This window comes from Trachemys scripta, chromosome 17, assembly GCF_013100865.1.
Source record: "Trachemys scripta elegans isolate TJP31775 chromosome 17, CAS_Tse_1.0, whole genome shotgun sequence".
Taxonomy (NCBI): domain Eukaryota; kingdom Metazoa; phylum Chordata; order Testudines; family Emydidae; genus Trachemys; species Trachemys scripta.
In genome coordinates this window covers 8404726-8421990 of record NC_048314.1, presented here as the reverse complement: position 1 = coordinate 8421990, position 17265 = coordinate 8404726, and the positions used below count along the sequence as shown (strand labels likewise).

General features: G+C 53.6%; 1 protein-coding gene across 1 annotated transcript in view; it reads left to right on the top strand.

The window, feature by feature from the left end:
- Window positions 1–17265, top strand: part of NIBAN2 (niban apoptosis regulator 2) — a 96687-nt gene that overhangs the window by 63806 nt on the left and 15616 nt on the right. The window contains exons 4-6 of the mRNA XM_034793736.1: window positions 304–409; window positions 2726–2893; window positions 15842–15957. Coding sequence (XP_034649627.1) covers window positions 304–409; window positions 2726–2893; window positions 15842–15957 — 390 coding nt within the window. The remainder of the gene's footprint in view (window positions 1–303; window positions 410–2725; window positions 2894–15841; window positions 15958–17265) is intronic.

Sequence of the window (17265 nt, the reverse complement as noted above, 5' to 3'; positions counted from 1 at the left end):
GACGTATCAAAAGACAATCCTCCGGCAAGGCTGCAGGCATCTACTGACCTGGTTACCTTTCACACCAGTGAGTATCCCACATCCCCCGTAGGTTCCCCACGCACACGCAGCCACGTCACAAGACTCAGACGCTAGAAGATCTGTATGGGCAAGCCTTAGCGTATTAACCCCTGCCAAAAACGAGGGCGAGGAGCAAGGCACAGGTCTTGCCTTACAGGGTTTCAGAGACATGAGCTTGTTATGGATCCTGGATCGAGCAGCTTTGGGAACCGCTCCCACAGACTGACTCTCCTTCCTCTCTAGGCCTATGACCGAGGGATTCAGCCTCGAATAGTTCTCAACAGCGCCGGCTACAAAATCCTCACCTCGCTGGACCAGTATCTTGACCTTGTCAATAGCAGTTTACCAGGTAAGTCCACCCTGTTGATGACCTCATCTCCCAGGTGCTCTGCATGTTCAGGTGCAAGGGGGAGGGTAGGATAACAGAGGACTAGAACAGGTGATGTACGTCGGCCCCTCTATTATTCCAGGCTGGCTTACGTGTGTGTGTTTCCCTTCTCCTGCTTTCCCAGAATGTTTTCCAACATCTATAGGACAGGAGCTGGAGGCGGACGTGGATACATGTGATCTTGGTCCCCTTTTGAGCTCCTGGCTTCAGTGTTCTTCACAGGGAGGAATAGAGGAGCCTGAGAGGTGGCTCCAAAGGAAGTAGGGTGGAGACAAAGTCTAGGTAGGGAGGAGTGAAAACATCCGGTGTCTCTTGCTGTGCCATGAAGACATGAACATTCCTTTGCGTGGCATAGGCTCCCTCCCACACAAATGCCTTCTCGCCTTCCCTGGCTCCACTCCTTGAGAATGCAGTTGGGATTGTTTCCCCAGGGCCCCTGTTGTGCTGTCTCTGCTCCCTTCCAGGAAGGGAGCCTCTGCTCTCCGGAGCTGGCCACTTGATTTCTCTGAAACCGTGTCACTTAGCAAATGAGAAACCTCTTGCCAAGTCTCCTCCTCCCACCCTCTTGTTTGGAGAGCAGTGAGAGGACTGGGGTGGAGGAGACAACTGGGGGGAGGTGGAAAGAGGGCTCGTTTTCAAGGGCTCAGTGCCAGGTTTTCTAAAGCGCTTAAGTGCAGGTTGGGAGCTGAGCAATGCTGAATATCTGATCACTGCGAGCTCATCCCCTTCGATCACAAAACAAGCTGGCTTCGGTCGGCTCAGATGGGCCATCCTGCTAGCCACCCCCTTGCAGCAAGCGCTTACCCCCATGGGTTTGACCTCGTCTAAGGGACTCTTAGATGCCACAGCAGGAAATCTGCTTCTAGTTGGTTGGTTTTCTTTCTGCCAGATGTGGGTGCTTCCCCTACTGCTTCTTTCTCCTCCGGGACTCTCGTCCTTAAAATCTGCTGATTCCAGGTGGGAATGCAGCATGCCCATCACCCATCCCTCCGCGGCAGCTAAAACAAGTCTTCATGTGATCTGTCATCCAGTGGCACATGCCAAGGGCCCTTCAGCTGCTCTTTCAAGCTCCCTGCGGCTGTTCCTTTTAGCCACTCCACTCATGCTTTGCAGTGGAGCTGCCCCCTCAGTTTTGGCCTGTCACTCCCTACTGCTTTTCCAGTGGGCGACCACGTTGCTGTGATGCCCCTTGAGAACAGGAAGGGTAGTCTGGATCACCACCTCGACTTCAGGCACAAGGGAGGTGGGGGATGGTTTGGGATGTCTCCAGAGCTAGTTCTGGAGCACATGGAAACTGGGGCGAGTACATATTTTAGAATCATAAAATATTAGGGTTGAAAGAGACCTCAGGAGGCCATCTAGTCCAACCCCTTGCTCAAAGCAGGACCAACACCAACTAAATCATCCCAGCCAGAGCTTTATCAAGCCGGGCCTTAACAACCTCTCAGGTTGGAGATTCCACCACCTCCCTAGGTAACCCTTTCCAGTGCTTCACCACCCTCCTAGTGAAATAGTGTTTCCTAGTATTCAGCCTAGACCTTCCCCACTGCAACTTGAGACCATTGCTCCTTGTTCTGTCATCTGCCACCACAGGTAATTGAAGGCTGCTATCAAATCCCCCCCCCCCCTCACTCAATTTTAGTTTGGGGCAGCTGATTTAGAAATGCCATTGACCCTGGTTCATCAAAGCTCCGGTGGAGCTGTGCTGCAGGCAAATCTAGATGGAGGCCTCGTTGCCATGCCCTTGACTAGGTGTGACTCCCGCGCCAGCCCCGGGAACACGAACATCCCCATTGACGGCTGGTGCCAGCCCCCTGGGCTGGGGCTTCTCCTGCCGTCTGATGCCACACAAAGACCCAGAATGGGGATGCAACCAAACGGTGAAAGTGGAGGCTGGAAGTAACGAGATGAGAGGAAATATTCCCCCTGGGATTAAAATGCAGTATGGTATGGGCAGGGCTTTGTGAGACTGAGAGAGTCTGGTCCAGTAGCAGCACCCACTTAGAGCTAACTGGCCCCTTACCAGCAGTCTCCGCAGCGGACTGAATGGCCCCTGGAGACTGGCCTCCCCTCACGTCCCATATGACGCGTCTGGGTTGAGCCCCCTTAGCAGGGCAGTGCAGGAAGCCACTCTGTGGTCAGGCTGGCACTCGATTTGACACCTTTCACCCACGCCTTGCATTTGGATCCAGAATGTGGGCCTCCTGCCCGGCCAGTTCCAAGCAGTGTTACCTCGAGTCACAGGCGTGTGCTGGAATCTCTTTCTTCTTTCTTCAGGGACAGCCCCCAAATCCGGCAATGCCCCGATCCTCAAGTGCCCCACCCAGTTTCCTCTCATCCTTTGGCACCCGTACTCTCGTCACTACTACTTCTGCGTGATGACCGGGAAGGAGCAGGACAAGTGGCGAGCGGTGTTCCAGGACTGCGTGCGTCACTGCAACAATGGTAAGTGTGGGGCTTGTGGCCTCCTACCGAGAGATTGGACCTTGTGCGTCTTGGTCTCCTCCTTCCCCATCCCTGCCCCCGGGAAGCTGTGAATGTTGTGGTGTTACTAGCAATATATGCAAGATCAGAATTGTTCCCTCCCCAAGTGCCGGCTGGCCCTGAGACGCGAGCCTCTTAGGAAATGCCATTGGGGGGTTCCAGGCTTCTTTGTGTCTCTGCTGCTTCCGTGTCAAATGGGCTCTGCTTAAAAGTAAAACACTTTTTGTGTTTGCTAAAAGGCCGTCGTGCGCGTGTATCCTTGTGTGTGCATTCAGCGCGCAGCGCAATGAGGTTCTGGGCCACGACTGGCCCTCCTGGGTGGTATTGCAATCTAAATAAGTAATCCTGAGAGCTGAGTCAACCCGGGGGCTTCCTTCCTCATGCTAATAGAGACCCTGCCGGCCATGTCTGTGTTCAGTCTGTTGGTGCAGGCTTGCAGCCCCAGTGGTGTAAGAATTTGAACTTACTGGGTCATTCCATATGGCTGCCCAAAGATGCACGATCTGAGCATCCTCCATGTAAAATCGAGAGCAGTAACCAAGACCCTAGTGGGCTCTATGGAGTCTCGGGTTCCTCTCTTCTGGGGTAAAACTTTGCTTGAGGGAGGGTGGTGGGATGTTTTCGGTTGTTGGACAGGAGGGGGTTGATCCGTGAGTCCAGACGGAATCGATCACTCTCCCCCGTAGCTGCATTGGGTCTGCGGTGCGAACAGAAGATGAAAAGGGGCGTGGGGGAGAGATCGGGTAAGGCAGCAGATCTGGCACAAGTTAAACCTGGTATCTTCATGCGAATGTCCCCAATGACCTTGAGAAAACACCTTCATAACCAAAACTGTTCCTAAAGGGAATGATGAGCTCCTTCCAAAGCTGTCACTTAGGCATCCAAGGCTGGCCGGCATGTTCCTGGATTCTTCTGGCTGCCGTGTGATAGCAGTTTGCGCGCGCTGCTGCTTGGGATAAAATGGCCGTTTTCTCACTTGAGATGGAGTTGGAGGGGGTGGCTCAGGATCTCTGACAGCCTCCTTAATGGAAATACACTTTACGTGAGAGCCTGGTCTAAACAGTGCCACTGATAGGGGCCCCTTCTTACCCCTCTGATCTGCCACTGGGTATTACGAGCCACCTCTGCTGACTCGATTGGCTACAATAAGGTGGCTGGGATGTTACTCCTTTCATTCCTGTCCGCTCTGCAGAGTGAACCCTGCTTTGGGAGAGCAAGCTGGATTCCTGCCGAGCCTGAATGGCTTCAGATGGCCGAATCTCACGTGCTTTTCATGCCAGAAAGGACCCAGCGTGGCTCTTGGGTCCCAGACTGAGTTTGCAGAGGTGACCGGGAGATGCCCACCTTTTCACTCAGCACTTTTGATCTGAAGTTGGACACAGTGAAAGGTCCAAATCTGGGTGGCAACCAGTGAGATCCAGAGGGTAGGGATGAAAGGCCAGGGCAGAAATGGGGCGTCTACCCCGTTGTTGCCAGAGCCCCACAATCACTAGGACCTTGTGGTGTACTGAGCACATCTTAAAGCATCTGCAAACTAGACCAGCTTTTCTTTTAAGCCAGCTGCCGCTGCCCTAGGTGATGCCAGGACTAGGTCCCGGAGCATTCTGTGCTCAGATAGGAGCTGAACCACGTGGAGTTCTGTGCTTCATTGTCCAGACCAACCATCTTTCCCTTGGAGGGTGACCTCAGGAGCTGTGGGCAGGGTGAGAGTCGGAGCAGAAAGCAGGACTAGTTGGCCTGTGATTGTCTGGACTCCAGGCTGTGAGGATGTTTAAAAAACAAAAAAAGCAAACAAACAAGCAAAAAAAAAACCAACCCTGTGAGGTCCAGATACTGAATGGCCCTGTTACGGGGGGAAGGGATAGCTCCAGTGGTTTGAGCATTAGCCTGCTGAACTCAGGGTTGAGAGTTCAATCCTTGAGAGGGCTACTTAGAGATCTGGGGCAAAAATCAGTACTTGGTCCTGCTAGTGAAGGCAGGGGGCTGGACTTAATGACTTTTCGGGGTCCCTTCCAGTTCTATGAGATAGGGGTGTGTGTGTGTGTGTGTGTGTGTGTGTGTGTGTGTGTATACACACCTAAGCATCAGGGTGAGGAATCTGGTGGGTGACTTGGGGCAGAGAGAGAGATTCCTTCCTTCCTTCTCCCCAGAACCTGACCTGACCAGGCCTAGGACCTCTTGAAGGAGAGTTTAGGGGGCCCATAGGTACCTCTGCTCTTCAGCACCAACTTTGGAGTGAGGCCTGTGATCTATGGAGTTCAGATCCCAGAAGGGTTAAAGTGCAGGAGGAGAGAGACTGACTTCCACCGGGGGGCGGGGACAGGTTGACTGACTCCTTGGCCTACAGTCCAGGAGAGAAATGGCTTGGAGGCTCAGCTGGCTCTGTGCTCTTTCCTGGAACCACCCTGCCTGTGGCTCTTAAACCTGTGCTGAGGGCCCATCACCCAGGAACTGACAAAGGGGAGCCAGAACTCGCTGTGGGGGAGTTTAAACAAAGCATTTCAATAGCCAACAATGTGTGAACCAGCTAGGAAAGCGCTTGTTAAAGGCAAGCCGCTCGTCGAGATTTAATTATTATTTTCTACCCCAGAGGGGTAATTAAACTGATCAAAGCTCAGGCTTAAAGAGCCACTTTCCTGTCATTTACCCCTCTTTCCCCCAGCTGTCTCCATCTCTGACAGGGTGTCGTGGCGCTTGGTCTCAGGGGAGGGGGAGCTGGGTGGGCTGGTGGTTGCTGGGAGGACTGGAAAGGCAAGTGGAGAATCAGTGCTACTGTGTAATTGAATTAGCTGCTTTAGGAGCAGCCCATGCGCCTTTCGTGAGCCTTGAAGCGTTTTACAGCCCTGCAATTTATGCATAAACTGGGATTAACGTCATCTCAGCCCTGCAGCGTGGGTGTCACATCGATACCAGCAGGGACTGCAGCCAGTGAGCAGAGAGCACCGGGTTTCCGCCAGTTAATGTGAGGAGGCCAGCCAGGGAGGGAGAACATAACCCTGCTTTGCGATAGATCAGTGGTGCCTGAACTTTTCAGGGTTATGGCCCCCTGGAGCCGGGGCGGGAGCGGGGCCGTGGACAGGGATAAGGAGGCTGCAGCTGGGGGCGGGTCTGGGATCGGGACCAGGTGCAGAGCCGCAGCCAGATCACGGTCAGGGCTGGGAGCGGGTTCGGAGCAGAGCTGGGAGCAGTGTCGGGCTGGGTGGGGCTCCCTTCCTGCCACTGGTGGGGGGCTGGCCCGGGACCCGCCGTCCCCCCCCCCCCCCCCCCCCGTCCTCCGCTCCCCACAGTTTGAGGACTTCTGCTATAGATCTTTCAGCCAGAACCAGTGCCCCCTACTTGTAAGCCTTGCTCAATCCTTTATGACCCCTGGTGGTCAGAGCCTCTGTTTCTTGCCTCACACACAAGTAGCTACCTCCAGCCCTGTAGCCTCATGGTAGTCCATATAAAACTCTCTACAGAGCCACCAGCCAGCCAGGTGCTGTCCCTATTTTATTCTATAAAGGTTTTTATACCGTGCCGTCGTATCTGAGCACCTACTGGCAGTGCAGTAAGTTATGTGACTACACATCTGTCACGTGTTTGTTCTCTTGTCTTCTCCACAAAGGGAGAAGCGAGTGTAGTGGAGTGTCCTGTTTTGGTAGAGGTTTTTTGGTGGTAAATACACCCATTGCAACGTGTTTATATGGGAGAATGCCAGGACAGAGAAATGCGCCTGGTGATGGTCCCTGACCCAAAGAGCTTCCAGTCTAAACTGCAGGAGTGTTCCCATTGTTTCAAACAGTTGCCCACCCCACCTGAGGTCTGGCTGCCAGAGGGCTGCAAGTAACATCCCTGTACTTGGAGTGTGATTCGCACCCACCTCCAGGAGTCCTGAAATTCCCCATCACTAGGCACTAAATAGCGTTAATTTGATTTTAGCTGTTTTCATCGACAGAAAACTCCTCTCAGTGGAGGTCATGGGCAGGCTGGGGAGTCATGTGCAGGATTCAGACACTTGTTCCTCTTCCAGAAGATGGTGGACCAGGAGGGGCAGTACAGCCTGGCCGGGAGGGGCAGTATGGCCTAGCCGATGAGGAACTGCACCTGGAGCCCGGTGATCTGGGCTCTGTTCCCAGCTCTGCCAATTACCTGCTGTGCAATTCTGGGCAAGTCACTTCCCCTGCCGGTGGCTCTGGTTTTTCTCCCTCCCACCCTTTGTTTGCTTTGATTGTCCGCTCGTGTAAAAACTGTCTCTTTTGCACAGCGCCCAGCACAGTGCGGTCTAGGGACTGCCATGATACAACTAACGAAATGACTTTACCCAACCGGGTCCCACAGCAAACGGGTGCTGGAGCTGGGATTAGATCTCCCAGATCACGGTCTCACGTGAGAGCTACTGCAGGTCTGTCTGTCTGCCAGCTGCCAGAACATAATCATCAGCTTTCCAGTCTTAGCTGAACAAACAGGTCCCTTTCCCTTTAAGACATTGTGGGTCAGATTTCAACTCTTATAATCCTCACTGGTGTCTCATTGCACTTGCCTGTGATAATCTGCCAGGGATGGAGATGCTCAGAGCAGCAGCTCCTCCTCCTCTCCCCACTCCCTTGACTCAGCAGATATTAGCTGCTTTTTAAAATTGCCATCCCAGCTTCCCCTGTTCATGCTCCGACAGGTCCCTGCAAGGCAAAGTTTAGCTCCGTCGCAGGCCTCTGCAGGTTGGGAATGGGGAGCTGGCAGGGCTGTGCGAGGGGTGAGGCCCTGCTGACACAGGCACACTATGGCGTTTCCATGCATCTCTCCACACCCTTCCCGCGCTCACCCTCTCTCTTGGCATTTCCTCTGGAATTTGCTGCTCATTAAGCAGCTCTGCAGGGGAAAGGCCATCAGTCACACCGAGGGTGACCGGGGTCCGGGTTTTGGCTGGAACACCCAGGCGAAAAGGGACCCTGGCAGCTTTACGTCAGAAAGGGATCTAGGGGTTATAGTGGACCACAAGCTAAATATGAGTCAACAGTGTGATGCTGTGGCAAAAAAAGCAAACGTGATTCTGGGATGTATTAACAGGTGTGTTGTGAGCAAGACACGAGAAGTCATTCATCCGCTCTACTCTGCTCTGGTTAGGCCTCAACTGGAGTATTGTGTCCAGTTCTGGGCACCGCATTTCAAGAAAGCTGTGGAGAAATTGGAGAGGGTCCAGAGAAAAGCAACAAGAATGATTAAAGGTCTTGAGAACATGACCTATGAAGGAAGGCTGAAAGAATTGGGTTTCTTTAGTTTGGAAGAGAGAAGACTGAGAGGGGACATGATAGCAGTTTTCAGGTATCTAAAAGGGTGTCATAAGGAAGTGGGAGAAACTTGTTCACCTTAGCCTCTAAGGATAGAACAAGAAGCAATGGGCTTAAACTGCAGCAAGGGAGGTTTAGGTTGGACATTAGGAAAAAGTTCCTAACTGTCAGGGTGGTTAAACACTGGAATAAATTGCCTAGGGAGGTTGTGAAATCTCCATCTCTGGAAATATTTAAGAGTAGGTTAGATACATGTCTATCAGGGATGGTCTAGACAGTATTTGGCCCTGTCATGAGGGCAGGGGACTGGACTCGATGACCTCTCGAGGTCCCTTCCAGTCCTAGAATCTATAAGCTCTGGTCAGCACCACTGAGCGGGCCGTTAAAGGTCCAGTTGGCGGTGCTGCAGTGCTAAGGCAGGCTAGTGCCTACTTGTCCTGGCACTGCGCTGAGCCCCAGAAGATGCCAGCAGGGCTGGCTCCTAGGCTGGGGAGCCATGGGACTCTGCGCGCTGCCCTTGCCCCAAACACCGACTCCACGCTCCAGCCAATGGGAGCTGGGGGGGTGTGCCTGCGGGCGAGATTGGCGCATGGAGCCTTCTGGCCCCCCAGCCTACTAGCACTGGACCTGCTGTCTGCTTCCGGGGCATGCACAGCGCGGTGTCAGGACAGGCAGGCAGCCTGCCTTAGCCCCGCTGACTGGGAGCCACCTGAGGTAAATCCGCATCCCAACCTCCTGTCCCCGCCCTGAGCCCCCCAACCCCAAACCTGGAGCCCCCTCCTGTACCTCAAACCCCTCATCCCCAGCCCCACCCCAGTGCCCTCACCTCCTCCTGCACCCCAGCCCCCTCCCGCTCTCTGAATCCCTCAGCCCCACTCCCCAGCCTGGAGCCCCCACTCCAAACCCCTCATCCCTGGCCCCACCCCACCCTTGCGCCTGTACCCCCAGCTAGAGCCCTTAACCCCCTCCCACACCCCAACCCCTGACTTAACCCGCAGCCCCCTCCCACACTTCAAATCCCTCAGCCCCACCCCCAGCCTGGAGTCCCCTCCTACACTCCAAACCCCTCATCCCTGGCCCCATCCCAGAGCCCGCACCCCCAGCCAGAGCCCGCACCCCCTTTTCACACCCCAAGCCCCTGCCCCAGCCCAATGAAAGTGAGCGAGGGTGGGGGAGAGCGAGCCACCGAGGGAGAGGGAATGTAGTGAGCGGGGGGTGGGGCCTTGGGGCAGGGGCGGGGCTAGGGTGTTGCTTTGTGTGATTAGAAAGTTGGCAACTCTTACCACACACACCCCACTCTGGAATTCCTTTCCCACCTAGTGCTGTTCTTCATGCTCTGCCCGACTGACAAAGGCCCTCTGTTCCCTGGTATCTCTCAGGGCCCTAAGCCAAGGGGGAAGTGGAAGGGCAAGAAGGGAACATTGGGGAGCTAGCTGGCCAGGCAGGTGCATTGCTGTCTTTGTAATCGATGCTCATTAACTGCTGTGCTCGGACAGCTTGATACCGCCTCCCTCGTCCATCCCCAGAGTGAAGAATTCCTATCGCTGGTGGGTACGTAACTGGGGTGATGGCGGAGGCGGACAGCAGGCAGCGTTGTCCTAGGTCCGATCAGCTGGCCTACTTCAAAGGCAAGGGCCTTAGGGTTCCTCATAGGGTGACCAGACAGCAAGTGTGAAAAATCGGGAGCCTATACAAGAAAAAGACCCAAAAATCGGGATTGTCCCTATAAAATCAGGACATCTGGTCACCCTCGTTCCTCGTAGTGCTTGGAGATCTCCGACGACCAGAGCTAGTAAACTTGTGTTAATCTGGGCAAGGGGCTGTTGGAGCTGCGGACTTTGGATCTAGGCTCAGACTGCAAGGCCTTGGGTCTGCTCTGATTTAACCCGCAAGACCATCCAGCTACACGAGCTGCGCTCCAGGCACCTAGGCCTGGCGTTCGTTCCCTACACGCCTACGTCATCCTGGGCTTTGCCCACGTTTTTTTTTTTTTTTTTTTGGCCTGAAGCATTTTTCGTCCAAAAATGCAGATTTGTCAAGACTGAACCGTCCTGCAGGAAAGGGTCTGTTTTGATGAACTTCCTTTAGTTGAAAAAGTTGGGAAATCGTCTCTTGATGCTTTGGAAATAAAAAAAAAATCCTCTTTTCTGGTTCAAAACTGCGTTTTGTTCAGAAACTGAAGCTAATTTACAGCAAAACAAAAATTATGAATGTGAAAAGGTCAAAACCTGTTTTGTTTTGTTTTTTGTAGAAATGATCTAAATTAAAGAAACCTTCTGATTAACCCCAATGGAGCTTTTTAGGACAATTTCATTTGAAAATTGTTGATATTTTTGACTTTTATCCTCCTCCGTGGCAGAGAAATTTTTCAAAGTTTTCAAATTTTTGTGAGACTGGAACAAACCCCACTCAGCTCTGTTCAGCCATATCCCCCATCAAACCTGTTTCTGGCACTTACCAGTGCAGGAGGGTTACTTACTGACCTCGGGCTGGAGGAAAGGGTCTGTCTTACTCCATATTTACTTAGCTGCAGCCAGAGCTGGCCGGGGGACAAAAGGGGCCATTTACCCCAGCCTCCCCCCCATTGAGAGGGTCCCCAAACCAAGTGGCGTTGCGACCTGGTGCTTGGATTGCTGTATCACGCAGGTTTGGCTGGGCCGTCCCTTTGTCCTGGCATGATGAAGAGCCGCTGGACCGCATTTCAGCCTGGTGCACGGGGCCACAGCACCATGTGGGTTTTGGGGGCCGAGCCAAACCTGAGTGGCACTGTGACAGCATGTGCCAGGTTGCAGAGCAGGACGTTGGGCTAGCCCCCCGGGACAGGAGCCACCAGTGTAGGGTGCATACTGGGCGGTCTTTCTCTGCAGCTCCCCCCGCCCCTCCGGGTATCCCATCACTAGTAATGTTTTTGACAGTGCAGGGGGCAGTGGTCTTGATTCAAATTCTGCCCCAGGCCCCCAGAGTGGCCCTGGCTGCAGCAGGAGTAAGATCTGCCTGGAGGTGGGAGCAACCCAATGGCAGGGGATGACTTTTACCCAGCATTCTTTGGGGCGAATTAGCACATTCACACACTTCCTCAGTCTTGTCCAGCTTTCTGATGCACCGCATCCCTGGCTACTCCGTTCCTGGTCAGATTGTCACTTACGCTCACCTGGGCAGTACGTCTGGCCAGACGCCCACGTGGGGGAGTAGGCGGATGCCCATCCAGCTTGCTTCGCTGCTGATCATCGATTCATAGAATCTCAGGGTTGGAAGGGACCTCAGGAGGTCATCTAGTCCAACCCCCTGCTCAAAGCAGGACTAATCCCCGGACAGATTTTTACCCCAGATCCCTAAATGGCCCCCTCAAGGATTGAACTCTCAACCCTGGGTTTAGCAGGCCAATGCTCAAACCACTGAGCTATTCCTCTCCCCCCGCCCCATCTATAGTGTGTTGTGAACCTCAGTCCCTGGAAGGGAGAGGCTAGTTAGTGCATTACCCTGCTGTGTTGCCGTTTACTCTAAACATCATTCCAGGTGTCCTGGTTTGGCTGTCAGGCAGAAATCACCAGCTCTGCCTTGACCTGCTCTCCTCTCAGTCCCCAAACAGGCTTCGGAACTAGACAGTCCCTGCCCTGAAAAACACTCTGGTTTTAAAGGGGCGCACATTTAAACATGCCACAGCTGCATTGGTGACCTGGCTTTATTACAAATAAAACCAAAGAGTCCAGTAACAGAACGACTTTCTAAAGGAGATAGCCCAGGACTCCCTGGGGTCAGTCCTCTGCAGGAGATCAGATGACATGATTATAATGGTCCCTTATGATCTTAAATCTTTTAGCTGTGTTTCAATAAGATTATCTTGAAATTCCCTTGATTAAAAACCGGCATTGTGGTTTCCCATGTTTGTGCTGCCCACGCTCCAGATAAATGCTCGGCACACAAGCAAAAATACCTTGTGATTTCTTTTCCTCCTCTTAACTGACAACCCATCATGCGCTTCCTGGGGTGCGAATGTGCAGCTAGGTTCTCCCTGGCTTACAGATCACAACAGAGATTCTGCAGTAGCTGCTTAGTTAGCAATTTTGGTGTGGATGCATGAGTCACACGAGCATCCGGCTGGCTCTTCCAGGCGCTGCAGGGCTAACCAGAATGAAAAGTAAATAAACTGGTTTTTGCAGGTAGGTCTGACACCCGAGGAGCAGGATGCATTGAGTACTTGCCGTTTTTACATTGGGACTTTTGAATTAAAGTCAAATTTTAGAAATGACGGGGACCAGTGGAGTCTAACTTCAAAGATTTTTAGGAATTTTTTTTGCTACTACATTAATATAAAACCAACCCCCTTTTGCATTTTTCCGTTTACGACAGTTGTTGCTTCAAAACACTTAGAAGGAATTTGCTTTCGTTTGCTCTGAACTGTTTCAGTGGATTTAGCTCCGCCCCAGTAATAACAGTGGAACCAGGCACCTGACTGTATCCTTGCAGAAGATACTGCTGCTGTTGTGACCACCCAAAGGAATAATCTTAGCCTTGGTTGCTTGTAATAAGAGCATCACCCAGATATCACAATGCCTAGGGCCCTACCAAAGTCACTGTCCGTTCGGGTCAATTTCACAGCCATGGGATTGGAAAATTGGTAAATGTCATGTTTTCTGATGTTTAAATCTGAAATTTCAGGCTGTTTGTAAATGCGGGGGCACCAACCCAAAAGGGGGCCACCGTGGGGTGTGTGTGTCACAAACCTGTTATAGGGGGGTGATGGGATTGCCACCCTCCCTTCAGAGCTGGGATCTGAAGGCAGCAGCCGCTGAGCTTCCTGCAGCCGCAGGAGGTTCGTGGAGGTGGGTCTGATCTGCCCCGTGCTGCTGGGAGAGCCCCAGCCGAGGGCTCCTAGCTGCTAGTCCCGGCATTTTGTCCTTCCCCAGCCTAGCCGGAACTCGCAGCTAGGAGCCCTCGGCTGGGTTGCTTCTAGCAGCACGGTGGAGATCAGATTTCCTGGGGAAGGGCTTATTTCACCATCCCTGACACATTTTTGATGGCTGTGAAATTGGTAGGGCCTTAGCAATGATGGCCTGGCTTTGTGAAATAATAATTCTCAGCTCTTTTATGGTTCTCTTCATCAGTAGATCTCAAAGTGCTTTACGAAGGAGGTCAGTATCCATATCCCCATTTTACAGATGGGGAAACTGAGGTGGGGAGGTGAATTGACTTGCCCAGGAATAAACCCAACCCAGTGCTCTAGCCCTAGGAACGTGGCTAGATCGAAACTGATGGGGCTCTATTCCAGTTCAGGGCTGCTGGTGGCTGCAGGAGCAAAGCTGGGCCCGCAGAGCCCTGAAGGGGGTGTGCTATGTGAACAGTAACATGTTGGAAACTGTTGTAGTTTGGTCCTGTTCCAAACCCGTGTCCGTGGGTATCACAGCAATGCTGGGGACTTGGAGTTTCTGGTCTGAGAGCTCTTTAGAAACCACATAGGACACTAATGCACTTTGACTCTGTCCTAGAATCTGAATCCACATCCGTTGAGATCCATCTTGGGCGCTCAGATATCTGTATCCCTAAGGAGGCTGATTCCTCTTAACTGATCCCCATATTTGGGACTGGGAAGGGATTTTCCCCAGATCAGAATGGCAGAGACCCTGGGGAGGGGGAGGGTTCGACTTCCTCTGTAGCATGGGGCACGGGTCACTTGCTGGTTTGAACGCAAGTAAATATAACTTGAAGCCTTTAAATCAATAGTTAAGGACTTCAGTAACTCCGCCAGAGGTTAGGGGTCTATTACAGGAGTGGGTGGGTGAGGTTCTGTGGCCTGCAAAATGCAGGAGGTCAGACTAGATGATCGTGATGGTCCCTTCTGGCCTTAAAGTCTGAGTTGTCCCCCCCCCCCTCTCTTGCCAGGGCAAGTGTCTCCTGCCCCTGATTAAAGGGTTTATTGGGTACTCAGTGTATGTGTCTTGGGGCAGAGGCTGACTTTAGCACAGCTAGGATGTCTCCCGCAGTGGCAAAGCTCCCACTGATGTCCTGTGGGGCCCAGATTCTACCCTGCTGCTCTAGTCTCTGTGAAAAGTGCCGGGAACACCCTGGTGCATTTGTGACTGCCTGGATTCCGTGCGGTGGCATCTGTAACTTGCGCACGATGCCGAGGGGGCAGAGTAGGAGGGAGGCTGCCTTTCAGGATTTCACACCAGCAGAGCCGGCTTGCAGCAAGCATTTGGAGGCTCAGCTCTGCCTGGCAGGAGATTGCAGAGACCCAGACTTTGTGTCACATCCTGCATTCCTTCTACTGCTGGCCAAGGCAGCCAGAAGGGAAGTACACATGCAGCCTAATGCATCAGGCTTCCGGCGTCTTTGCTACCCAGAGGTGAACTCCTCCCGCCCCACTTCCCAGACTTGCAGATCCCAGTGCAGACTGCACAGGGGCAGGGTTAATGGACCCCTGTACTTGGCATGGAATGCTTGGCAACCAGCCAATTTGTGCCCCCAGCCCCCTCGCTTCTCTCGCCTTCCCCAGCTCCGGAGCTGGTTCAGCTGCTTGGAGCATTGTTCAATAGCTCTGGAAAGGTTCGCTCCAGCGCCTCCTCTTCTTGGGTATCTGGGTGTTATGCAAATCAGTTCCCAGAACTCTCCGCCCCCAGCCTGGTACCTCTCAAAGTCCAGCTAACCCCCCGTTAACCACCCCAGCTGCTGGTGCAGACCAGTCCCTTCCCTGCATGGACAACCATCTACAGATGGGGCTTCCGGCTTCCAGGGACGGGGGGAGTCATGCAAAAAGATGCCACCTCCCTGCCACCCCAGCCCCCATCAACTAGTCCTCTTCCCGTCCCGTGGTCTGCACTCTGGTGTGTGCTGCTGTGAATCATGGAGTTGAAATCTCAGTGGGAGTGGAGCAGGCTGCAGTGGTATTGGTGTCCCCACCTCCCCACACTGGGTTTGGCTGGGAACCTCATGCTGCCCATGACTCATCCATTGCCTCATACTTTTTTTTTTTTTTAAACCACTCTCTCCTTTCCCTCCCCCCGATTAGTAATTAATTTCCTTTCAACCTCACTTCTGTGGCTTGCGCTCCCTAGTGCTCCAGGTGTCTGTCTAACCCTGAGCCTCGGAAGAGCTCTCAGGGGGCGGGCGGGGTGTTTAGTTACTTGGTGCCAATAGAAAATCTTTCTGGCGAGGCCCAGGCACCTTCTTTCTCCCCTCCTCCCCCTTTTATGTGCTGTGGGATCCCCCTGGTCACATGACAATGGTGGTGTTGTATGGTGCCCTATATCGATTCTCTTGCCACTCGGAGGCAGTACGGGGAACAATATAAGGCAGCCACATTTTAGCTCCAGATCTGAAATGTCCCCAGGGCTTTTGGGGGTATTTGGAACTGGGGTTTTGGTCCAGCCCATCTCAATTAGCCTTAAATGGCGCTATTGGCCTCTGAAGGTGCTTTGGCGCTCTGGCTGGAGCGGGGAGCTCACGGTACTCCAGTCCCAGGGAACTGTGAGCTCCCCGCAAGGGCTGCCGTCCCTGTCGGCGTGAGTCACGGCAGGGGAAGAGAATGTGGAACTAATGTGAAGGACAAAAATGTAACCGAAGCTGTGAGTGCATCACAGGAAAATCTGCTGTGGTTTCCTCTGTGCCACCCCCCTCCCCGAGCCTAAATAAACTCTCTCTCCTTCAGGGATCCCGGAGGACTCCAAGGTGGAGGCCCCAGCCTTTACAGATGCCGTCCGCATGTACCGGCAGTCGAAGGAGCAGTACGGCACCTGGGACATGCTCTGTGGCAACGAGGTCCAGGTGAGGGCGAGAGGGGTCCCCGGGCCCAGAGCCGCACGGCTGCTTCTCCCGCAATAACCTGACCCCAGCCAGAAGAGGGATGGTTTGCACCTCCAAATCAGCCTCCTGGATGGATTGAGATTACCCAGGGTTGTGGGGATTGTGGAGCTGGCATCCCTGCTGGGTTAGACACTCCAAATCCTTGAGGCTTGGCTGCATTGCAGGGCGTGGCCCATTCGACGTCCCCCCGCAGGGATAAACCGTTGTGTCTTTGCTCTGGCAGCTGGTCTCTTGGGGAGAGCTGGCTTAGTCATTTAACCCTCCAGGCTGGGGGAAGTGGCGCTATTCCAGGGAGAGCTGGGGGGAAGCCTGGGACGTGCATGCTGCTTACGTGCCAGCCCTGTGTCACTGCTGAGTGGGTGTTATGCTAGGGTAGAGGTCATGGCAGCTCCTGGCCCTTCCTCCACCTCTGCCTGGTGCTGTTGGATGGCTGGAGGCCCACTGCAGCCTATTCACCCTTGATCTCCAGCCCAGCTTGCAAATGTGTCTTCCCTCTTGTAGACACTTCCTCCTGCTGGTGGGAGTTGTATTGGCGTGAGAGAGGGATGAATGGATTTCATCACCGAGCTGCCAGGGCAAGGCGTCTGCTGGTTGGGGAGGTCCTGGGGGACGCTGAATGCCTTCACATGCCCTGCCCAACCTTTCCACAGACAGGGCTGCATTTTGGGGTCCTAGTTACCCCCCTAAAGGGAGGAAACATCTTTAGGAAGATCGGCTTTAGCCATCTTTTAACAAGTGACCCCCCCCCACTCCCCAACCTTCCCCAGACATCAAGAGTGACGCTTAACTTGGGAAGAGAAGCTTGTGCCCAAGCCGGTATCTTGATGGGGGAGTTTACTGCCTATGCCCTTCCCCAAGAAATGCTGCTCAGATGCTGCATCTGGCTCTCCATGAAGACCTGGCTTTAAACCATCTCCTGGGGCTGGGTTGGCATGGAGGGTAAGCTTGGGGGAAGAAAGGCATGCTTGCCGGCAAGCTTAAGGCAGGGCTTGGTACCCCAAATGCTCCTGCGCCCCTCCTCTCTCCCTTGACGCCCCCGTGCTTCGCCCCTCCCAGGACACAGGCACCGTTCCTGGCCGCCCTTTACGAGAAGATTGAGAAAGAGGAAGGTGCCTTGGTAAAAGCTATTTCTGACACGCACCCCTCCCAGGCCGTTCCACGGGGAGCCGGGCTGCTCTGGTCGGGCAGGAATTCCAGCCGCGGCTGGTTACAGCTCAGGGAGCTGGCTGGGCCTCGGCAAATACCACCGTTCCCAGGGTTAATGTGAGG